At 32.7% G+C, this 26,250-nt stretch overlaps 2 protein-coding genes across 3 annotated transcripts; one reads left to right on the top strand and one right to left on the bottom strand.

The window, feature by feature from the left end:
- Nucleotides 1-5,069: 5,069 nt before the first annotated feature.
- LOC114367008 (glycosyltransferase BC10-like) lies at nt 5,070-12,995 on the top strand. The gene is made up of 2 exons (XM_028324071.1): nt 5,070-6,321; nt 12,264-12,995. The coding sequence occupies exons 1-2, from the start codon at nt 5,650-5,652 to the stop codon at nt 12,903-12,905; spliced, it is 1,314 nt and encodes a 437-aa protein (XP_028179872.1). The 5' UTR covers nt 5,070-5,649; the 3' UTR covers nt 12,906-12,995.
- An 891-nt stretch (nt 12,996-13,886) lies between these two features.
- Nucleotides 13,887-19,096, bottom strand: LOC114425878 (probable leucine-rich repeat receptor-like protein kinase At1g68400). 2 transcript variants are annotated; one of them, XM_028392841.1, is made up of 3 exons: nt 18,071-19,096; nt 17,456-17,784; nt 13,887-14,725 (listed from the first exon to the last, which is right to left on the bottom strand). In XM_028392841.1, the coding sequence occupies exons 1-3, from the start codon at nt 19,039-19,041 to the stop codon at nt 14,055-14,057; spliced, it is 1,971 nt and encodes a 656-aa protein (XP_028248642.1). In that variant the 5' UTR covers nt 19,042-19,096; the 3' UTR covers nt 13,887-14,054. The 2 variants fall into 2 exon arrangements, with proteins under 2 accessions (XP_028248642.1, XP_028248643.1); XM_028392842.1 differs by having other exon boundaries at nt 17,480-17,784.
- Between the last annotated feature and the right edge of the window lie 7,154 nt (nt 19,097-26,250).

The raw sequence follows: 26,250 nt of genomic DNA, 5'->3' as shown, positions 1-26,250 counted from the left end.
GAGAGTTACTTTAGATTGATACTCCAAAAATTTCTTCATGCTCCATGATCAAGTCTTGTTCTTGTCTAATCACATGTTCAAAGCAAACCATTAGTAGCTTAAATCTAGATAACTTACAATTTGTTTCTTGATAGTTTGTTGTCATTAAAACTCAACTTAAGAAGGGATCTTGTCTTAATATCTACTCAACACATGTTATCCATATACAAGACAAGGAAAATAAGTTTGTTCCCATAAACCCTAAGGTTATACACTAATTATTCTTATTTTCTTTAAAACCCAATAACATCACCATATCATTAGACTTTAAGTACCATTGTTGAGAAACTTACTTCAACCCATACATAACTCTTTTTCAATTTACAAACTAAGTTCTCACTATTATCAACATGGAAACCCTTATGTTGTTACACGTATACCTCCACACTCAAATTACTATTTATTGTAGTTCAAAATTGAAGTGATCTATGAGAGCCATAAAGATCCTAAAGGAATCATGTGTCATTATAGGGTGTATCAAGTAAAAGTTAAACATAAACTCATTGTTTGGCATAAAATTATGTATAAGGTAAAATGAATTTTTGGAGAAGTTAAATAAAAGAAATTATGTAAATTAACTTGGGAAAAATAGGGGAAAAAAAAGAAAAAAGGACTTTGAAATTATTCAGCTAAAATCTTCTCTTATATTTTGTAACTCCTCTTCCTTTTTCCTTCTGCCTTTGAAATTGGACATGTCTCTTATTCAACCCTCTTTTATTATGTTGTTATACATTTATCTTATTTTTATGCCAACAACGTTAAATTCATTAAATTCTATATATGTTGGCCAAAACTGTGATAATTTTTTTCTAAAATAATCTCTCTCTCTCTCTCTCTCTCTCTCTCTCTCTCTCTCTCTCTCTCTCTCTCTCTCTCTCTCTCTCTCTCTCTCTCTCTCTCTCTCTCTCTCTCTCTCTCTCTCTCTCTCTCTCTCTCTCTCTCTCTCTCTCTATATATATATATATATATATATATATATATAAAGATTATACACTGATAGTGTAAAAAAATTTACATTATCATCTCTTAGAACATTTTATGTATATACATATATATTTTTAATTTAATTAGTAAAAAATTATATAAAATTAATTTTGTATGTTATTATTATAATAATGATTAAAGTAATAATTAATGTAAAATTAGTTGTGTTTATTGTTATTATGATAACAATTAAGGTTATTATCATTTAATATAAAAATTCGTTTCGATTTTATGAGTAAAAATAGTAATTTCTTTTTAAAATTATTACTATGTATTTATTAAAAGTTAGACATTTAAACAATTAAAAGAAATAAAAAAAAATTAAGGTCTCTCTTTATTAGGTTTCTGGATTCATCCCTGACTATTACTCCATGACTATTAAACTCATACATGAGGAGGAATCAATTTACTCCAAGAGTAACATTAAAAGAATTATTTTTCATCCTAACCATTCATGAAATCCAATGGTTAATACTAGTTACTCATTACAACCGTTAGACTTCAAGAAAATCAATGGCGAGGATAAAGAGTAATTCTAAAAGAGTTACTTAGTAAGTTGATCCCTCACCATTCATTTTTTTTTTAAAATCCAACGGTTATAATTAGTAGTTAATCTTAATCATTAGATTTAAGGAAATGAATGGAGATCGAGGATAGGAGGTAATTCTAAAAGAGTTGCTCTTAGAGTAACTTGATCCATTTTCTCTATATAATAATATCAAGTTACACCAAAAGTAACTTGATGGTTGTAATGTAAAATTATTTACCTTCTCATACTTTCACTCACTCTCCATCACATATATCCTCGTTTGAATACTTTCTTCTTATGAAGTGGTGAACTTCATTTTCATAACATGCATATGATATATCTTTTTATGCTTTTAATATCAATTTGACAATTTAACAAATTATCAAAAACAGATTTTAAATATATTTTATCTTCAAAATTTAAATGCGCCATTAACATGCATATCATTTATCATATTATGCTTTTAGTATTAACTAAACGATTTAATATAAATTTTTATCTCATTCAATCTATCATTTTTAATATCTTTAGTTTTAATTTGAATTTAAATATTTTTTTATCAATAATTAGAAATAACAATATATAACAAAAAGAATTATTTACCATAAATTTAAAATACAATTTATATGTTCAAAGGGGAAAATACTTGTATTTTAGAAGAAAAAACATTTACTTGTTACATATCTTATTATAATATAAGATATATATTTAGAAACATTTATTTATTATAAATTATAACTTTTATTTGCAATTTTTTCTAATAAAAAGGGGCCAAAGCCCAAACAAAAAGATTACACAAGATCACCTAGTGCTGATAAATCAACAAACAACAAACCCAAGCAAAACTAAGTGGATCAACAAAAAACACCAAACTTTGAACCATGTTAAGCCTATATTTAGCAAGGGCATCAACAACATTACTCTCTCTACACACATGCTTGAACCAAGCGTCCATTGGATGAACAAGACAATATTTTACAACTTGAACAATGTGATAAAAATGGTGATCAACATCACAGCGCTTTTGAATCAAACCCACAACTTCCATGGAATCATATTGAATCTCTATGTTAAAAAACCCACATTCACATGCCATTTACTCAATGAAAAATGCCCCCCATCTCTGCCTGAAGAACAAAGTTTTCTCCAAGGTTACAAGCAAAACCACCTAAGGATTCACCCTTACCATTCCCGATAAGCCCACCACAAGACACTATCCAAGTAGTCTTCGACCATGCAACATCACAGTTAATAGTGATGATGTTTTTTATCACTTGGTTCCATACCATAGAACTACCAACAGGGCTTTGGATAATGCTATGAGGGATGCGATCTTGAAAATTGTTATGCAGCCTCCATTTTCTTCAAACGCATCAGTACATCTTCATTCTTCCACTTTTGATCTCGAAAAACTAAGGCATTCCTCCTCTGCCAAAATAAATCTAGCATCAACCCAAATTTTAACCGCCAATTTGTAGGAATAGATCCACCTCCCAAGGTTTAAAAGCATCCATTGTTGGACATCTCCTAAAGGAAAAAAGAAAGCATTAATTGAAAAGGGGATGACATAGCTCCATAATGATGTTGCATGGCAGCAATCCCTCATGAAATGGATCAAGAACTCATTCTCCATCATGCACATTAAACAAAGCATAACATCTGTTATGCTCCCTTTGCAATCTTTCATAGCAGGGTCGGTCCAATGGTGAGAGAGTCCTAAAACAAATTTAAAGAGAAAATTTTTACTTTGAAGGAGAGAGCTATGAGTTAGGCATTTTTGCCAACATATGTAGTCTTTTATTTTATAAAAACTAATAGCAAATATTTTTTTTTAACTTTTTAGTTATTTTACCTTTGGGTTGGACTTGGTCAAGATCTTTTAGCACCACGCCCCTTCCAAATCACCCATTATAGAGGAATATTAGGAAGGCCATCCATGCTTGCAATCAAAAAATAGGCTTTTTTAACACTTCAGTGACCATCTAACGTATCTCTCCACACCAATTTACTAGATCACAACATATGCCTAGGAGGAACAAAATTTACAACAAGAAAACACACTTCACCAGGCAAGCTTTAATTTTATAGCCAAGTCTATATTTGTCAACACTCTTGTAGCAAGTTTCTCCAACGGGCCCATCAGTGGTAACCAATCTCCACTCCAGAAATATGGCTATTCCTTTGTATCAAAAACACAATCACAATTATTTTGAAAGCTATCCCAAACAACCTTGATTCCATACCGAAGATTCGAACCCATCTTCCTTATATCAATATAGGACAGAAGCGCATTTCCAAAAACCAAACTTGGCTCTCACCACTTTGACCCATAGATCATTTGGCTTTGCACATAAATGCTAAGTCAGCTTCATGATAAATGAATCATTTTACATGTCTAGGTTGACGAAGGCCAAGCCCGCCTTTCTCGATAGGCTTGCATTGTGATTATCAAGCTATCCAATGGACCTTCTTTATAAATTTTATTTGTATAAAATAAACATTTATTACATGGCATGCACGACCTAAAATACTAGTTGAGAATAATGTCTTTTTTAATTACATATTATCTTGTCCTTTTATTTATTTTGCTTCCTATTTTTTCTTTATTTTACAAGTATATATTTTTAATTATTTGTGCCTATACAAGAATATCACTTTATAATTACAATTAATTGAAAGTTTCTTAAAAAAACATAAATTATAAGCTTAGGATAATCAAAATAGTGAAGTGTGTGTATGCATCTTAGTGTGTATATAAATCTATGTTGATATTATCATAAATGTTATCTTAAACTTGTTTTTACTAAGATGAATTTCTTTTCCAACTTCATTAATTGAGTAACCTGACTTTCAGTTATTTCTCATTGATTGTTAGAACATAGAATTAATGTTAACATCGTTGAAAAGTATTCAATATGTTGCTAATATATCTATATGCGGCTTCCATTGGGTTCTCAGAAAATCACATTTAGAAAATACCATGCATTAACCAATCAATCAAAGTCATGGTCAAGAAAAACCAAAGTCCCGTCGGCTACGTAACTTGGTCTCCTCATTCTAGTGCTATCATAAACTTCCAATTCCAAAACAAGTTTGTGTTCATTGGGCCACAAAAGGTTGACTACTATAAAATCTACATTTTCCTTTTAGGTCATAACGTACACGACACTTTGTCTTTTTCCAAGTTCCAATTGAAGTGTTTAATATATATAATGGCAGAGTAATGCTACGGCACTTAATTAACATTGTGATTGACTAAAATTTATTAAAAAATCATTATTTCTTATGAATTCTATTTCTAAATCAAAAGAAATAATTATTAAATAAAATACATGATTTATAAAAATTAATAATTTCTAATAATTTCAGTTAATCATAAAGAAAATGTAAAGAAAAATACCACTAGTATATCTCGTAATGGTATCTATTGTTTAACAAAATTTTATCCTCTTCTACAGGTTTCCATAACAAGCAAATAACCGTCCTGTGTTCACAAGTTGAGCGTTTTAAGAAAGCTGTTATTGAATTATAAAGTGCGGGACTGAAGAGGCAAAGAGAGAAAGGGCTTTATCCAATATAGTCTTCAAAGCCACAACTCCATGTGAAGGCTCTCACAGCCCCTTGAGCATAAATTTGAACCATACAAGGCTTTGACAGATTACCTTAATCTCTCTATGTCTATAAATATTACATAGCGCGCTCTCCCTTTCTCTTACACACTTTTTCAGGTGTCCATCTCTTTTTTTAGATCAGTTTTACCTTTAGTGAGATACTTTATTTCTGACCTTTTTTTTGTTTTATTATGGTTTATGGCTCTTTACACATTTTGATTAGAAGATAAGTATGCTTCTGATTTTGTTCTCCTAACTTGACTTTGAAGTATTACACCTTACACCTGTTCCATAATCCATAAACAGATCTATACTAAACCTCTTCTTATAATCATTCTTTAGGAATATATATCCACTTTAGTACTTGTTAGCCTTTCTTGACAAGAAAACCCTTTTAAACCTTTCTTATATTCTTATTGTTCTTCATACCCAAATAACAAAACTAGGGAACTTGTCTTTTTACAATAATTCTTTCAGCTTACAAAAATGAAGAGCTCAAATAATCAACACCCATTAAATTCTGTTTCAAAGCATTTTAATCTCCAGCTTGTTCGCTTCCTTCCCTATCTCCTCTTTTTGGCCTTTGGTGTGACCATTGGTATCATCATCAGCTTCTACCTCAAAAGCTTTAGTCTCCAGCACACTCAATTCTTACACTCTTCATCATCACAGATTAATGCACCACCACCAAATACAATGCCCCCACCAATTGAAAAACCAGAAGTATCTGATTCTAACCTCAATCAAGAGGGGCCGGAAGAATTTACTCCACCTTCTAATGTTGTGCATAATACACAAGAGTCTATTCAGCCTTCCATCGTTGTGCATGATACCAAAAAGTTTATTCAGCCTTCTAATCATGTTGTGCATAACATGAAAGAGTTTATTCATCCTTCTAATGTTGTGCATGATATGAGTGATGAAGAACTGTTATGGAGAGCTTCAATGACCCCTAAGATCAGAGAATACCCCTTTGATCGAGTCGCCAAGGTGGCCTTCATGTTCTTGGTAAGGGGTCCTGTGCCTTTGGCTATTTTTTGGGAAAGGTTCTTCAAAGGGCATGAAGGATACTACTCTATTTATGTACATTCCAATCCTTCTTACAATGGATCAGACCCGGAGAGTTCAGTGTTTCATGGAAGGAGAATTCCTAGTAAGGTCAGTTCTTCATTCTTCAATTACTATTTTACATTTGCCTTTGATGAAAATGTTCTCTTGGATAACTGAAATGAAGATATGCAAACGTTCTCTTCGGGATGTAGATTTGGCCTTGACATGTAAATAAGTGACAATTTAATCTCTAAAAATACGAAAATTTTAATGTGTAAAAATTACAATAATTATGTTTTGTGTATAATTTACTGATAAATTGGTTCTGAATTTTACAACTTCATGTTAAATTAGTTATAAAAAATAAAATTTATTGTCAAATTCATCTTTAAAAATGAACAAAATGATTTTACTTCTTAACAGCAGTAAAAAACTATCAGTTTTTTATACATTCAGCATTTAAATAAAAAATTTTGTTCTTTCCAAAATAAATTGTTTTCGATTTACAGGTGACTAAAATGTTCATTTAGCCAAATGTAGATATACAAGGTGGATAATTGAAAGAACAAATAAATAAAAGTATATCCAGTGAAGAGGGAGAGGCGGAGAATAAAACAGAACAAAGGAAACACAAATAGTAGGACAAAACACTGATGTAACTTCTTATTCTTTTGGTATTATTGTATGATTAGAATTAAAATTTTAGTTTATTAATCTGAATAATAAAGATTTATATTAAAGATAAAGAGGGAGAGGAGAGAATAAAACACAACAAAGTTGAGAGAAACATACAAATATTTGAAAACAACTTGCATGCAGTTTCTTATTCTTTTGATATTATTCTATAATTAGAATTAGAGTTTTAGTTTATTAATCTGAATAACAAAGATTTAAATTAAAAAAATAAGTACACTTGAAACTTCAATTCTTATATTTGAAAACCGCATAGCATACAAAATACCTAATATCTAATTTTTTATCTTAAATATAAAAGCTTCATAATACTTAGCAAAGGGTATTAAAAAAATGACAAAAAAGGGTATACAAATTTCCTTGCCGATAACCAAGAGTCATAGTAAAAAGTCTCTTTTATAAGTTGTTTTCCCAAGTTATTGGAAAACAACTACTCATTATAGGATAGCGGGGAATGACCCGCTACCCCTTGATGCAAAGTTAAGTTTGGTGGCTCTAGTAAAGATCGAGACGAAAGAAAATTCTAAATAATCTAGACTTCGAGGGTGATGTTGCAATCTCTTTCCACCTTTGCTCTCTTAACATGTCATCAGTTACAGATACATCCAACAAGAGAAGTATAAATCCTTCCACTCAATTCGAACTCCAATTTCTACTCCTCTTTTATGAATCACATTTCTACAACCCATTTGGGCATGACCCATTATGTAAAAAGTTGGACCTCCTTTGCATAATTCCAAAACTTCCCTTTCCTCTTTCTCATCCTTCAAAACTGAATCATTTACACTAATAAGATATGCCTCTTTGGTGTCTCTCCATGGGGATCAATTGTGGACCCGTTGGCCACTTCATACAAATTCAGGTCTGGCAGCTTCGGTGGTGGTAGGGACGAGGGTGGACTCCGTATAACTTGAATCATCTCGATTGCCTCTTTACTTCCCTTCTACCTTGGCTCCATTGTCGATCTATCATCCATAGTCACAACAAAGTTTAATGCTAAAGGCTCATCCAACAAGTTGGCATTCCTAAATTCCAACACCATTGATGTTCCAACCACCTTCATGATTTCATTAATGCATATTGCAACTTTATGGAATGAACAAATTTCTTGTAACTCTGAGAATTTTTCAGCCCTGACAATCCAACCAATTCGGCCTACCCCCATGAACATTGTCAGCTCCTCATTCAAGCACCAAATTTACACTTTCTCAATCTCTAACGACAACTCTCCCCCGAAGAACCAACAAGTTAGACCAATTATTGAGAACCACGAATTGAAATGGTAAAGAAAAGAAATAATTTCACTAGATACAAGAAAAGAACAAAAATATGAGAGAAAACTCTCCTTAAAAGATTATTCCTTCATAAAGGATTTCTTCTCTCACAAAGAGTTAATGTTCAATTAACAACAAATCTCTCTTACTCCTATCCTTCTTCCCCTACTTATATCTAATAAATCTCTCTAACTAACTAATTAACTAAATCATCAATAGTTTATGTGTTTTAACTCACTTTTCCTTCTCCTTATATCCTAACACTATACTAGATTGAGCAAAGAGTTGTATTTTATATTGGGTGAATTTTGTGGTGGACCACCTTAACATGTGGTCCATTAATTGGTGCACCATCATAATTACTAGCTATTATAAGTAAACGCGCATCTATCTGGTTTTGTATAGTGTCTCAAACTTTTTTTAGAGTGTGTTTGGATGAGGGAATTTAAAACAGAATTTTAAATTCTAAGAATTTCAAATACTTCAATTAAAATTTTTTTATTTTCAAAATTTTGTGTTTGGATAAAAAAAAATTAAAATTGTGAGGGTAAAAGAAAATGAGTCGAGAGTTCGAGAATGAGATTTCGGAAACTTTTAGGTGGAAGAGAGGATAAATGTTACAAAGGAAATACGAAAACATTTTAAAAAATTCTTCTATAAAAAGAGAATTTCAATTTCTCACATTAAAAGGAAATTAAAATATCATATTTTTAGTTGTTTAAAATTCTATTTTAAAATTTTAAATTCTTCATGAAAAATATCCAAACAATAAATTTTAGATTAAAGAAATTTAAATTATCTGATAAAATATTTTTTTCAATTAAAATTCTTTATTCAAACACACTCTAAAAAAAATCATAAATTAATCATTTGTCTGCAAGATGTGGAATACACATTGTTACAATAACTTGCCACACCCATTTTTTTTCCTTAATGGACGCCATACACCATCACAACCCATTCTGCAAGACTATGATGGCAGATCATTTTAGGCATTTTGCGAGTTAGTGAAGTGAAATTTCGAAGTCCTCACAGCATCCAAAGGAAAAAAAAAAAAACAGAATCCAAACACTCAAAGCATATTCAAAATCACAGCTTTACCAACATAAATTTCCAAATTCTTTCTCTTCCCTCACCAATTGTGTTATGCACACTCTCGTTTACAATTTCAAATGCTAATTAATCACGTTCAATCGATCAAATCGTCGAGAATCACTTAAGAAAAAATATATTAAAAAGTGATTCAGAATACCCAGAAACTATTCACAAAACCCTCGAATCAACAAGACTTGTGGAAAAAATGATTCAGACCAATTAGTTAACAATCTTGAACTTATATGGATCAACAAACCCTATTTGGTCTTACAAAAACCCGATTAAGATAATTGTGTTTTAGAAATACAAAAAGCGTGCTCCTTTTTAGTGTGAAAATCGTCGAGAACAACAAATCGCATGAGGCTTGTTCGCAGATGGATTCGCCATTGTACGTTGGACCGAGATTTGGAATGTTTTAGAACAGTAATTTGCGACGGTTGTCGCAGTCGGGACTCACGGCGGTAGTCACAGTCAGGACTCGCGACGGTAATCGCAGCCGTGCCTTGCGATGGTTGTCGCAGTCGTGGCACACGGTGCTGTTGTCAGACTTCGACATTGGCAGCACCAAACTCGTCACCATAGAGGGAGGTGCGGTTGCCGCTGGAGAAGAATCGATGGTGTTGCTTTTCTGTCTCTTTCCTTGTGTCTCTCATCTCTCTGATAGGTTTCAATACTCCTATTGAATAAAATTTTGTACATAAATCCATAGATTAGTTTTTATTCAGGGACTAAATTGCAAAATCCTAGCTAAAATATCACTAAGTATCCGGTCTTCAATCCTAATATTTGAACTTTTTACTAATATATCTATCAGTTAGCAATAGTGGTCCACCGGTGGATTACTTCGATGGTCCACCGTAAAAATTACCTTTATATTTTAAGTAAAAACTTTCAGAATATTTTCTAAAATTCATGAACTCTGTAAATATAAAAGATTCTCTGTCTTTGTGGACTTCTGTCCCTCCAACTAAAAGTAAGTTGTTGCACCATACAATACGTTAGCTACCTTTAACCAAATAACAATTGAATTGTTATTTGCTTGCACCATAATTTATTTATCATTGAAAAGTTCAAACTACCCAATTGAATTGTCATTTGCTTGCACCACATAGCATTTAAACAGGTAGCACGGGTAGAGATGAAAATGAGGAAAGCTACTTATCAAGGGTCTTTAACTCGACCTTAGTTCGACTTGACTCATCTTGGCTTATTTATTATAAAGGTCAAACTCAAGCTTTTTAAAAAATTTATTTAGATAAAAAGTCAAACTCAAATTATAAAAAAACCTTGTTAAGTTTGACAAGGCTTGTTCAAATAATAATAATAATAATAATAATAACTATTATCTATATCATTTTTATGACATTATGAATGACAGGATGAAGTGGTATAAAGTATTTAGAGAGTTCACTTCATGTGGAAAATTAAAAAAAAAAAAGTTAAAAAGATAAAGCAATCAGATTAATACTTCCATAGAAAAGAATGTTTTGTAAAGACATTTTCAGACAATTTAAATATTTTTATTTGACTATATTAGTATAAATCATCTCTAATTCATATATTTTTTAATATTATGCTCTTTTTTTTCATTTTCTTTTGATATACTTTGTGTTTTAACAACTTAAATTTAATATGATTTTGTTTATAAATTATTTTTGGATTTGTACATTACTTATAGAGAATTTTATAAGTTTTTTTTTAGTTATTATTTCATTAGATTTTAAAACAATTATTAATAAAAGACGTCTTTAAGCAAACTTTATACTTTTATGTAAGTCGAGTCGAGCCTTAAAAAAAAAATCTACAACAGGTAATGAGTTAAGCTCAAGCCTTGCATATTCAACTCAAGTCGAACTCAAACCTAGTAAAATTTGGCTTAATTTGACTCATTTTCACTCGTAAACACGGGTATCAAATTAAGGGACGCTTTTAAATGATGATAGCTAGCTGTCACAGTTCGGGTGAAAACATTCCTAAATCCAGGATCACCCAATTTGATATTTTGGACACTGCTAATTATTAATGCAAACTACTGAGCTCCATTTCAATTCCTGCACAAGTATTCATTGAATTCCTGCATAGTATAGAGGATCCATCAACATGTATGTGCTACAATTAAAGCGGCTCCAGGGAGGGACCAATCACAGTTTGCTTGCTTTTTTTAACAAATCACTATAGTTAAAAAAATGTAATGCCACACAAAAAATGTGTATAAAACTGAAATAAATTCATTAAATATTAACCCTTTCAATAATACAAAAATAGGTAGTTTTAGTCTCTCAATAATTTTTTACTCAAATTCAATCCTCAGATTTTTTATGTGCTACGATCAAGTATTTCCCTCAAATTTCCTTTATTTAAAGCCATCCGAAAAGCTTAATTTACACTTAAGTAATTGGATCATAAGAGATTTTAAATATATAATAATTTGAAAATTTGATGGAATATTGATAAAATTTAACAGGTTTATAGTAATTGTATTTAGAGTTTAGAAGAAGAAGAAAAAATAAATTATAGGTGAACATGGGGTTGATAAGCTGATATGATTGACCCGAACCAAATTGAAGAAAAAAGAATTCAAATTGAATCCAACTATTATAAAATGCTTGTTTTCAATAAATAAAAAACATTGTGCATAGGAATTTTAAAATAATTATTATAAAAATCAACCCAAAAATAAAATAATTAAAGCTTGTTTTAGGTTCATTAATAAAAATATATTTATTATTGGTTTTTATAAAATAAAAAAAGTCACATGTGTTAACAAAAATATCATATATGTTGATAAAAAGATCCAACATAAAAATTTTCTTTTAAAATAAAATATTTTTTCTTTAAATTTGTTTTAAGTCCCCCTCCTTATTGTACTGGCCCATGCATATATATATATATAATACTTTGTAATTAAATAATAGTATAAAATTACAGAGTGTAAAGTTTTTTTTCTTCAAAATTTAATAACATGTCCTAGTCTCATAATTAATGCAGAAAGTGGAATGGGGAAAATTCAACATGATTGAAGCAGAGCGTCGCCTTCTGGCGAATGCCCTTCTTGATTTCTCAAACCAACGTTTTATTCTGATATCAGAATCATGCATCCCTCTATTCAACTTCTCAACAATCTACTCATATTTGATGAACTCCACCCAAAGCTATGTGATGGCTTATGATGAAGATAGTCTAGTTGGACGTGGACGTTACAACCCTCGCATGTCCCCTATGGTCACCCTCAAGCAATGGAGAAAAGGGTCTCAATGGTTCGAAATGGACAGAGAACTTGCCCTAGAAGTGGTGTCAGACAAAACCTACTTCCCAATTTTTCAAGAGCACTGCACGAGACCATGCTATGCTGATGAACACTACTTGCCAACATTTGTTAACATAATGTTTCCGGAGAAGAATTCTAATAGGAGTTTGACTTGGGTTGACTGGTCAAAGGGTGGCTTGCATCCAACTAAATATGTGAGACCAGAGGTCACTGTGGCGTTTTTGGAGAATTTGAGGAACCAGAAATGTGAGTATAATGGACAAGCTTACACAAATGCTTGTTTTCTCTTTGCGAGGAAATTCTTGCCCACTTCTTTGACAAGGCTCATGAGGTTTTCTCCAAGTGTCATGCACATACAATGATGTTAGTTGGCTGTTGCTATTTGCGCCAAAGCAAAATTGTTACTAAACGAATAATAATATTCAATTCATTCTTTTCCTCTTGCAAGTGTTTGTTTGTCTTATTAGAGGCTCATTCTCGATCACACTGTCTTGCATTTTATAAACTATCAATCAACACCTTGTAATAGAAAAAAAAAGGGACTTTTTAAAGGTGATAACATCCTGTGAGAGAGAGAATATAAATATAAAGGGTAATACCATACAACATAAAGAGAGAAAAATAAAAAAGTGTTAATGAGATTTTTTTTTTAAGAAATAGAGTATCTTAAATCATTACTCATCAAATTAAATATATTAAAAATATTAAATAGTTTTGTTGGTAAGCATCCTTTTGAATGCCCAGGGTCCACCTACACCACAATCTTTATGAAAGAGTGAGGCCACTGAGATAAAGACGGTGTTTTAAAAAAAAAACCATCGTAATTTTTATGATCTACACACATCAGACGATTTTTAATAACCATTTTAGAATGTGTGTCGTACAAGACTTTTTTCAATAAATAATTACAAAAATGCTACAGTTTCTTTTTCTAAGACGGTTCTAAAAGAACTGTCGTAGAATGACTATCGTAAAAACAGTCATTTCTAATAGTCACATAATACTTTCCAACTATACCAAACGTTATTAAAGACATCCTTTCCTAAATGTGTGTGTGCGTTTTTTCTTTTCACACTCATTAATTTTACACTTTTTTTCTCTTTGTTTAATTTTTCTTTGAAAAATAGGAAAGAGAGTTAAAAAAGAAAAGAAAAAGAGAGTGAAAAACTATAATATATATATGTGCCATAGTAATTTATAAAAAAAATATTCAATAAACTAAATGATAATATCTTGAAAATATTAATCACATTCAATATTTACCATAAAATAAAAAAATTAATAAAAGGACGTTGAAAAAGATAACAATTATTCATATCATATCCACGTTGCTAGACTTAATATAATAATAATAATAATCCCCTAACATAAAACTTAGCTTATATTGAATCATATCATATATATATATATATATATGAAGTACAAATAAAAGTTTCAGAAAAAATTGAAAAAACAAATTCAACACCCAATGATAATTTAATTTACAGACACTACCCTAGTTAGGTCCAAGTTCATTGACTAGCACTAGCCGGACCATCTCGTCCTGTACAAGCATCTTCAGGCGCGGAAGGTGACTCCGAAACTGAGTCCAACGCGTCATGAGACTGTGACACGTGGACCCCACTCAACTCCTCGATCATTTTCGATACGTGGCTCATCCTGGGCCGTTGATCAGGCACGGTCGCAGTGCACGCCATAGCAATTTGCAGCAGCGCCACCATCTCCTCCTCAATGTCCTTGTACCTCATAAGCTCGAGATCGAACACCTCCGCCGTCCACTCCTCCCTCACCACCGACCGGACCCACCGGGGAAGCTCCACCGCCGTGGCGCAGCCGCCGTCCACCTCGAAGGAGGGGCATTTCCCCGTCAGAATCTCCATCAGGAGGACGCCGAAGGAATACACGTCGGACAGCTGGGTCTGCTTCCGGCCGTCCGATGATGCCTCCGGCGCGCGGTAGCCGTTGGATCGAGAACTCGTGGGGCCCGCGAAGATGGAGGAGAGCCCGAAATCCGACACGCGCGCCTTGCCCGCCACGTCGACGAGGACGTTCGTGGATTTGATGTTACCGTGGGTGAGTTTATTATCACTGTTGTGAATGAAGGCTATGCCTCGTGCCACTCCAGCTGCGAGCTTCAGCCGCGTGGTCCAATCCAGTGGGGTCCGTCCCGGTCCTCGATTACCTGTCGGAGAAACCAATTCATTATTCATTTATAAGTGAAAAAACAGTCAAATTTATTTATGAAAGTAATAGGGAAGTTTGGTAACTCTATATATTTTAAATAAAAAAAGAAGAAAGGTTTAAAAGTTAAAAAAAGTAAGAAAAATAATAATTAACTAAAAAGTAGTAGGACAATTGTTAAAAAAATAATAAAAAATAAAATTATTTAAAAAGTATGCATATTTAATGAGATAATTTTCATTATTAATAGTTATAAATGATGCAATAATCAATTAATTTAAAAAAAATAAAAAATAAAAATTTAGATCATTTTTTAAAGATTCAATTAATATTAAATTATAAAATTTAAGAATGAATTTATTTATAAGATTAATTTACTACAATTAATTGTATATCAAGAAACTAAATTATCAATTTATCATCACTTCATTCTTTTATGGACTAATTTGATTATTTAATATTTATCATTTATAAGTGGAATTTTATTTACGCTTTTGCCACATCATATATGTATATGAAAAAAAAATACGGAATCATATTTTCTATCACATTTTTAAGTGATAGTTTTTTTAATAGATTTTTAAGTAATAGTTAAAATTTGTTAGAAATATAACATTATTATGTGAATTATTGTATTTTATTTAATTAACTTTTTTCACAATTTTATAGTTTTTAGAAAATTTTAATTAATAAAGGAAGTTTATGAGAGATTATTTTTATATCACTCTGTGTGTATTGATTAGAATTTGACCATTTTCTTCGCTCTCAAATTGTATTAGTTTCCTTCGAAGTTTTTTTCTTCTTCTGAATTTAGAGCGAAAGAAGTTCTCATATTAATCTTAAGGTTTGATGACTTTAGTTTCGTAAATTTTTCTTTGAATTAATTAATTTATGATTTTAAGATTAATTAAATTTATTTTATTGTTTTTTAATAAGATTTATCACATTCTCTTTTTACACACAAAATCTTTACAAATTAAATTTATTTTTATTGATAAAGGCATCAAATTTTACTCAAAATTAAGAAAAATCCTATTATATATTTACTTTTCAAATCTTAATCGCACCTCTTATTTTCAAATGTTTTCTAACATTTTAATTTCTAAATTTTTAAAATTATGTCACGTTTTAAATTAATAGTCACTCCTTCAATGTTTAGCTATAAAATGAGAAAAAAAATCAGTTTTAAAATAGAAGGAAATTAATTAAAGATTAAAATTTCTTAATTTTAAAATTAAAAATACATAATTAACTAGAAAATTTTAAAAATTAAAAATTAAAATTATACATAATATAGATTTCTATTATCTTAAACTTTATGTTTTCTAGCTTTTTCCTTTCTAATATCAAATTATCGTATTATTATTCAGTAAAGCAAGGGCAACTGACTTTTGCATAAGGTTCAAATGGTACTGGCCTACTTTGCCCTTTTTGGTTACTTTCTCAGACTTGAGTGGCTAACGATAAAAGCAAAAGGCCAAAGGTTGTTTTGGAAAAGAACAAAAAGCAAAGCAGAAACTCTCACATATAAAAGACACTAGCTAGTAGTAGTATTCTCTATTCTTTTTTTCCTACTTTTATAAGAAAAGAATCTAACACAGTAGCTTAGTATGTAAATATAGTTCAGTAACCCCTATTCCCAGATGGGTCATACAGTGCAGCTTGTGCTCATTTAACACTTGTTCTGTCTGTGATTGATGGAATTGGAAAATCCATGAAAAGCAGGGATGGAAGGAAGAATAAGGATTTATTGATCCCATGTTGCAAACAAAGATGTATGCATGATCACATGGTCCAACTTCAAATCTTCAATCTATCAACATGGACCCCTACCCAAAACTCAAAAAAATAACTCTAGTTTGATATGGGTACCCTAAATGCACGGGTGTCTTGCTCATTACACCATCTTCACTGAATAAGTAGGTGACAGATTCTGTTGAGTTTTACTATTTCGTTTATTGGCTGGCAGCTAAGAGTAAGACAATGCCGGAAAAGATATCTTGAATGGCTTTTTATTAGTATTTTTCAGAATTAGAATTTCATATCGTAATTTTTGCTGATTAAATAAAAAGTTTTATATATATATATATATATATATATATATATATATATATATATACTTCTTCCGGTTTCGATTATAAGCCATGAAAGTCTAGTATTTTTTTCTCAAATATAAATAGATTACACCATCTTCACTGAATATATATATTTTACTTATTTATGTCTTATTTAATGAGATTCTTTTTAAAATATTTTTTATTTAATAAAATTAAGAAATTTTATATATTTGACATTTAATTTTAATAAAATAATTTTAAAAAATATTTATATTTTTAATTAAAAATAACACAATTTAATAAAATTAACTCATCTTATTAATAAGTCTCAAACACATTTTTCCTATAATCGAGATCAGAAGGACTATAAAGAAATCTTGAAAGCACCAATAAATAAATTAAGGTCTTGATATATAAAGAAATCTTGAAAGCACCAATAAAATAAGTATTAGTTTTACTCCACATCTAATTAAGTTTTTCCTAGAAAAAGTGGATTTTATTATTTTTAAAGTTGACTAAATATATAAAATTGACTTTAAGTTTACCCAATTTCAGCTGTCGAATGGAACAACTAAAAACAAAAAGTCTCGAGTAGCGTAAAAACCTACATAAATTTAGAAAGAAAAAAAAAAAGAAGTTTAATAAGTTGTAATAAAATGATGTTAGGATGTTACCGTGGAGGAGCCAGGACAAGTTACCATTGGGCATGTAATCGGACACGAGCAGCTTCTCATCTTTAGCGAAATAGTAAGCCCTCAAAGGAACAACATTGCAGTGTCTCAACCTTCCAAGCACTTCCATCCGCTGCTGAAGCTCCCTCTTCCCTCCAACACTCACTTCTTTCAGCCTCTTCACCGCTACAACGTTCCCATCATCGAGCACAGCTTTATACGCCGTGCCAAACACGCCCTTCCCCAACATCTCCGCAGACGCACACAGCAGCTCCTCCAACTCAAACCTCCTCACCCCTTCCAAAAACACCATCCCCTCACTGTTTACCTTCCTGTGTTGTTTCAAATGGATAAAAAAAAATAATAAATTGATGAAGAATAATTCTTAATCCGCTTACAATTATTTTTAGTATATGTAATTTAATATTTTTTATTTTTATTTCTGTAAAATAAATCATTTTAGTTTTTAAAAATGTAATTATTTTATTTTTTCTTAAAATATTTTAAATAATATTTTTTTATTGTTTAAAATATTTTACAAAAATTAATTTTTTTATTATCTAAAACGATGAAATGAAAAAGAATAATAATTTTAAAACATTAATTCTCTCCGCATACCTCTTATACACTGCCTTCGACTTCGAATGGGTCTCTACTTTTACTTCTTTTAACGAAACAGAATAGTTCCGCCAGAAATAGCAGTAGAGGATCAGAGACACCAAAGCAAGAACCAACACGTCGCCGAGAACAATTATAACCAAAACCATCACCCCCATTCTGGGCGCTGCCACGTGAGTTTTACTCTTATGATGCAAATCTGTGTCGTTTGGAGGCTTCAACGGGGAAGCGAGAGCGGGTATGGCTTTTGTCTCGCCGCCTCTGCATTTTAGTAACGGAACTCCGCAGAGGAAAAGGTTGTTAGAAAACGCGGATCCGGGGAAACCTGAAAGCGAATCCGGTATTTTACCGGAGAGGCGGTTACCGGAGACGTTGAAGTCTTGAAGATGAGAAAGGTTGTTGATGTTGGGAATGCGGCCACGGAGGTTGTTGGTATTAATGCGGAGGGTGAGGAGGTGGGTTAAGTTGTTGAGAGTTGCCGGAATCTGACCGGAGAGGTTGTTGTAGGAGAGGTCAAGGCGGTAGAGGTGGGGGAGGGAAGTGACGGTGGCGGGAAACTTGCCGGAGAATTTGTTGTGGGAGAGGAAGAGGAGCTTGAGAGCGGTGAGGTTGGAGAGGGAGGGAATGGGACCGTCGAAACGGTTGCGTTTAAGGCTGAGGATGCGGAGCTCGGTGAGGAAGGTGAGGGGGAGGATGGAGCCGGTGAGGTTGAGGTCTTCGAGGACGAGGCCGGAGACGCGGCGGCGGTGGTGGTGGTTGTTGTTGTGGAGGCTGCAGGAGACGCCGTGCCAGGTGCAGGGGTTGGAGGACGTGGAGTTCCATTGAGAGAGGAGTTTGTTGGAAGGGTCGGAGGAGGCTTTGAACGACATTAGTGCTTGGAAGTCGGAGGCGGAGTGGACGACATAGGAGAGGTGAAACGACAGGAAAAAGGCGGTGGCAAGGAGGAGGTAAGGGGAACGGGGTGACGTCATTGCTGGAGCGGGTGAAGAGTGAAGACGAGTGAGTGGTGAGGCTGGTGCGGTTGGTTTTGTATTATTGTGAGTAGAGCTGGAAAGTAACGTCAATAAATAAATAAATATTTAAATTTAAGTTTTTTTAAAAACCAAATATACTAGTAAATATTATAAAAATTAATAAGTTTATCATAAGAGATCAGAGATAACCTTTTAGCCCTTTCCAGCAAAGAAAAAAAAAATATTATGAGAAATGAGATAGTTTACGCCTAAGTGTTTCTTAAAAAAAATTAAAATAATGGAGGTAATATAATTTTGGATAGTTTGTGAAGATAGTAATTTAGAGATTTAGTTAAAGGATAAAATGGACATAAAAATTTGTACACTAAAACTCTCTAATCTCTTTATATATAGTTATATATAATAGTTTATGATTAAATGAAAGTATAATTGTTTTATTTATTTTTTTACTTTTATATAATATATATTTAGAGAAAAAAAGGTTATGCATTTATGGTAAAAAAATAGTTTTATCCTATCATTCAATCACAAACTATCATATATGATAAATTTGTTAACTTTTTTTATAATAATTATCTTAAAAGTTATATTAATAATGAATTATGATTGAATAATGACATAAAATTATTAATGCATGACAATTAGACTCATATATTTATAAAATCCTTAGGTCCTCATACCTTTAACTTCTATTATTATTATTTTTTAATTGGATCTTTTCATCTAATTGTCGTTATGAAAAATTAACTACAAACACCTAATTAGAGGTGTAGGCAATAGACGGGTGCTTTTGAAGTGTGTTGTAAGCATAATTGAGTCAATTGTGAGAGATTTTTGCAAAGTTTCAACCTTTGCATGTTAATTTAACCAAATTATTCCTAGTACATAAGAACTCCAGATTCAAACGTGTTTAACTTGGAGTAGTTATGAGATGAGTGACCTTATGGAAAGTTTCCCAAAAAACATGTGAGTGAGGACCTATGAGATAATACCAATTAATTCTTTTAAGTCATCCTCAATTACACAGTCTCGTACCCACACAGCCTCTAGATCATTCTCTAATGAGGACATTGAAGCTCAAGGTCCGACACAACTACTAAGAGGACCTATGACCAGGGCCATAGTCAGAAAGACAGAGGAGACCCTAAAACATGTGGTAACAATAATTCTTGAAGTTGTACATTCGGTCAAGGACATTGAAACAAAATTATTTCAATGCATGATTATTATTGAAGACCCATGGGCTGGAGGGTGTTGTTGTTGATTTTCTTCTATTTAGAATTAAATAAAGTTATATTTCTTTTATTTTCATTTTTTTCTTTTTATTTTATTGGTTGATAGCCTTGGTGTCTTTTCATGTGCACCACTAGGAATGCCTTCATAATTGCAGTTAATGTTGCATTTAGGATAGTTAAAGGCTAGCTGCCTATATGTACACGAAATTACAATGGAATAGATAGACTTGAATTTTCAGACAAATCCTTGTGTATTGTGAGAGTATTCTCTAGGTTCTAGGTTGAACCCCTTCAAACTCATTGGAGGTTGTCCATCACCCTTGTGGCGTCTTCCTTTGGCTTATCTTTCATTGCTGGAAGTGGTGCATTCCACCTATCATCAAGGGAACTTTAACCAGAACTGTGTCACTCTCACTCTGGTGTAACACGATCAGGGTATTACATCAAAGATGATCAAATACCTTCCTAGACTCAACCATAAACAATGTCGACCAAGGATCAACTAATGTTGCTTTTAGGACTCCGTTGACACCTTATGAGAAATCAAAGTCTTTTAGTTCCAAGGGAAATACGGTCGTAAGGTTGAAACTTAAAGGAATTGACGAAAGAGAACCACCAAGAATGTTCGAGTTTAAAAATATATAATTTAATCTTTTTAAAAGACCATGAGCAGAACAAACTTCATCCCATGAACCAGGTATTACTTGTGAATCTCTAAGGGCTTAGGATGTACCTTCGTAGCGTTAAAAGACCATGAGCAGAACAAACTTCATCCCATGAATGTATTACTTGTGAATCTCTAAGGGCTTAGGATGTACCTTCGTAGCGTGCTTTCAAGTGATGAGTTGCCTTTGATCACCCAGCATTGAAGTTACGACACCTATACTCAATCCCCATGAGCAACACCCATAGCAGGGTCTCAATGCTAGCCAATGATAGATGCATTGGGATTTAGTTGACACGCTACTCTTTGTCTCTCTCCATAGTGAATTTCATGTGTCATGTTAGGTCAACCTCTCTCATATATAGGAGAGTGATCCAACCCAAATCTCACTTATATCTTATCGTATCAAATCTCATTTGATTAGTGTTATGGGGATTACTGATAATTGCTTCTCCCTCATTATTTTTGTGAGCAATTATCCTAGTTTTTTCATACAATTTTTGTTAATAATTTTTTTTAAATTAATTGTATAAAATCATTTTAGAAACTAAAAAAAGATAATTTTAAATGTTTTTGTGATAAATTTTGATGTCACAGTGAAAAATCTTGAGCTTAAAGGAATGATGAGCTATAGACTCAATCTTGCCACAACAAGATGAGCTTTCACCGCAATGAAATAGGACAAGTGATCGAAGATTTGCCACAAGAAAGCTACACATTGCCACAATGAATCTGAAGGCTAAAAATCATGAGTTGAACAAAAACTTGCCATAATGAGTCATACTCTTGCCACAACGAGCAAGGATGGAAAACATGAAGATTCAAGTGAAAAAGTCCTTCATAATTGTTGTAATTTTGTTGTAGCAAGATGAGTTCTAACTTCAATGAAAGTTTTACATGGGAGAAAAAAATAATGTAGTGTTAACTCTTTATATAAGAGCTTGTAACATTAAGTCAAGGATCTTTAGTTCACTTTTCAATTTCAGAAATAGAAACTCAAAATTCTCTCTCTCCCTCCCTCCCCCCCCCCCCCCTCCCTCTCTCTCTCTCTCTCTCTCTATATATATATATATATATATATATATATATATATATATTATTCTTCATTTGTGATTCATATTTTGAGGTTCTATTTAGATCAATCATGACCCAGATGAGCTAAATTTGCAGTTGCTGAGTGAAAGAAGTAGAATTCAAATATGTAATTCTCTATTTTTTTAATCAATTCTTCATGTGTATAAATATGACTCACACAAGGACAAGTGTACATTACATAATAGTAACAATGGACCTAAGTTCGGAAATGAAACCCAGAGGACCAATTGTGTTCTCAAATAATCAATTTAGCAATAACTATGCAATTTGAGTTTTATCAAATTAAAAAAGATTTTTTTTATTAATTTCACTATTTAACAAAAAAAAGAATTAAAGAAAAATAACTTTGCGGGAAACATTTATATAAAAAAGCCTAGGATTATGAATTCACGCATACCCCTTTTCCCCAATTTAATTCCAATAAACCCCTACTTAAATCAATCACCAATGTTCCCCTAATAATGATCCTTACTCTAAATCAATATTCAATTGATCAAAGAAATATTAATTTATGTTAAGGAGTAAACTCTTTATTCTCACAGATGATTACCAATGAAGTTAATTCACTAGAAATTTCACAACAAGTTTGATCATGCATGTTGGTGCAAAATAATCTCCTTCTAGACCAATTAATCACACACAAATGATCACTTCTGTGTAATTAATTAGGTTTTAGACTGATCAGATCCAAATATAACAATAAAGAATGAGAAAAAATATTTAATTGAATGACATGGAGGTATTTATTGAAATCAAAAAGGGTACAAGAGGTTAGGCTACATCATAATCTTAGACCCAAAGGCACTAGACGCTCTTGGTCATGAAAAAGCTAGAAATCATAAAGGAAGACATGAAAACAACACTAGAGGGAGAAATGTTTACAAGAAAGAACCCCCGTTGTGATCTCCATGTTCCTTTGTAGTCAAAGGTGCTCTCACGATTCTATTCTCCCTTGAAAATCCCAAAATTGAGCTTCAGAGGAAAATATGAGGTTTATGTTTTAAACCTCGCTATTTATAGGATATAATAAGTGACAACAGTGTCCTGCAGACCACGATTGTGGTCCCGAAAAAGTTATATGCTTGGCCGTGGTAAATAAAGTGTGGCCATCTTCACAAAATTCATAAAAATCAACATGTGGTGGCGGTCAAGACATTATGGTTGTGGTGATGTGACCACAACTATGGTGAATTCAGAATGGCTATAGTCAAATTTTGTAAAAGAAATCAGTGCATGATCGTGGTGATCTCAATATGATCATGGTCAGGCCAGTGTGGCCATGGTCAAACTGGAAAAATCTTCAAATGAGCCAAAATATGCAATTTTCTAACTCATTTTCCACTTATAACTTCCAAACATTTGTGTTGCACAAACTAGTACCCAACCATGAGTTCTTTCAAATAAAATAAACCAATAATGCATGACTATGACACAAAAATTCATGAATAAACAAGGTAAACTACCACTTTATCAACCTCCCCACATTGAGCATTGCTTGCCATCAAGCAATTTTTTTAATTCAAACTTTTTGAATAGTATTCTTAGTCAAGAAAATGCATCAGAATCCCCCATCTCCATAGAAGAACAAGATAGTCACAACAAGTAATCAAGCCAATCCGAAGATTCCAAGAGATCTATTTAGCTTATCATAGTAAAGATGTAAGATTCCATAGAGCCATGGTCCACTCATCTCTTCCTCACAGTGTTTAGAGGTAAAACATTAATCACTTAGATTACAAAACAAGATGGACATGTTCACAATCTATAAATCAATCAACTTAACTCAAGCAATATCTTGGCACTTTCAAACAAGTTAGGCACAAAGGGTGTAATGGGGCTGGGCTTGTAATGCATGGTGGATACTAAAAGAAAAATGTCAAACAAGAGGGTTCCACAATTATTCACAACCAGATGGCATATTTTCTAGGGAAACGATGACCTTTACTTTAGTCAAATTTTTAGATTCACTTTTGTTCTTTCATTTCAATTTTACTTCTTCTCCTTATCACTTTCTTTTTCCCTCTCTTTATTTTCATTTTTTTAAGAAAAGATAATTGTTTTTATTAAGAGGGAATTCATAATGGTCTATGACCTTTGCTTTACTCATTCTCAGGATAAGAAGTCAGAACCATTTTTATGGGACAAATTGTTTTCCCATTGATCATCCCCTTGTTCTTTACATCAATAAACTTAGGAACACTTCAAAACAGGCGCCAACAAATATTTAATAGGCTCAAATTGGGAAACTAACGGGATTTGCATCACAAAATTTATCAAATTTTGGTGTCAAAGAATGCCTACTCAAGCCTCAATAGTTTAGAAAAATGCCCAGAATCATTTAAGGATATGAATTTCAAAATAGAAAATAGACTCATGCCATCAAGCAAACCATTGCACACATGAAAAGAAATTACAAGCTCAAGACTCTCATTTATGTAGCTAGGCACAACAGAAAAACTATTCATTCATTTTGTTCATGGAGTTTATGAAAGCATAATTCATGCAAAAATTCACAATAACATCAAAATCAAATCAAAATAATGCCCAAGTCTAATCTCAGTATGGCTTAAAGTTGGGGGAAACACAATGATATCTTTCCCACACTTAAACAACACAATGTTCTTGTCATACCCTAATTTCGTCCGGGGATTATAATTTGATGATATACAACCATTGATTGGCCGCTTCGAGATATTTGGCACCCTTTGTTGCACAATATGTGAAGTCCCGAGACGTGCCGAAAATCAAAAGGAAGCAGGCTTACGCGATCCGTGAAAATTCCGTGATGTGACGGAAATCGAAAGGAGGTATTTTTCGCAATCCGTGAGTTTTCGTAACTTCTTCGAAAGCTAAAAAAGAGTAAATACATAATCCGTAAGGACTCGTAACCTTGCGGAAGGAAAATAAGTATCGTTACGAAATTCGTAAATTTTCGTAACGTTACGGAAAAAGAATTACCAAAAAGGGTAGAGGGGGGTGCATTTAGTAAAAAAGGGGGTACAAATAGCAATCAAGCCCACTTGGGCCTTCCAGTTTCTTCCTCCAGAAGGCTGTTGCTTCTGGAGGAAGCAACCTTGCTCGCCTGGACGAGCTGGATGGCAAGCTCCTCCCCTATTTTGCTATAAATAGGGGGAGGAGTGAAGGGAGAAGGGGTCAGCCTGCTTGGCACTTCTTATTCTCTCGAAATTGCTGAGGAAAATTATTTCCGTGAAGAAAATCCAAGCCGAGGCGCTTCTGTAACGTTTCCGTGAGTAATTACGTGAAGATTCTCGACCGTTCTTCAACATTCATCGTTCGTTCTTCGTTTTCTTCAGTCTTCAACGGGTAAGTACCTCAAACCGAGCTTTTCAATTCATTCTATGTACCCGTGGTGGTCCACATTTTGTTTCATGTATTTTTATTCTCGTTTTCATTCGCTTTCTATACCCCCTTTTGACGTGCTTCAGTCATTTATTTAAGTCATTTCTCGCCTAATCTAAAAATAAAATAAATTTCCACCGATCATTTGAATTGTATCATCCGTTAATTTCGGTTAAAATGAATTCCGACCGTTCGGTCGTGCCGTAACTACGTTGGAAATCAAAAAAGAGGTAAAATAATAATATAATAATAAAAAATACCTTTTAGTAAAATAAAGCGAAAAATCAATCGGACGTTTTCTCTTTGGGATTTCTCATTCTTAATTGAATTGACTAATAACTGAAGTGAAACTAAGGCTAAAATCAACTCGCCTAGTCAAGCTCGTCCACAAAAAGTAGGGTTTTGAAAGTTTATCATTTCAGTTTCTTATCAAGTAAAATGGATCATTTTTAAGGTCCAACGCCTTAAAATGATCACCCTTCAAGTAAAAAGAATCACTTGATTCATGTATAAGAAAGAACTACGTAGGTCTGATTTCCTCTTCGATGGAGGGTACGTAGGTGCAAAAGCCCCGCTTTTGTCGACCTCAAAAAATAAAAAGAAATAAAGTTAAGGTAACACAATTTCCACAATTCTAAAAAATAGGCTGTTGTCCTTTGAGACAAACGTGAGAGGTGCTAATACCTTCCTCAAACGTAAATACAACTCCCGAACTTAGAATTTTCATTTTTGACCGGTTTCCTTCGGTTTTCCTGATGTTTTCCACAAATAAACGTTGGTGGCGACTCCGCGCACCTTTCCTCCTTTGGAAAGCGCACCCGTGAGCCTCGCCTTCGCTCGCCCGCAAAAGGG

This window comes from Glycine soja, chromosome 9 (assembly GCF_004193775.1).
Source record: "Glycine soja cultivar W05 chromosome 9, ASM419377v2, whole genome shotgun sequence".
Classification (NCBI taxonomy): Eukaryota; Viridiplantae; Streptophyta; class Magnoliopsida; order Fabales; family Fabaceae; genus Glycine; species Glycine soja.
The sequence above is the reverse complement of the archived record's forward strand: the minus strand, read 5'-3'. Positions and strand labels throughout refer to the sequence as shown.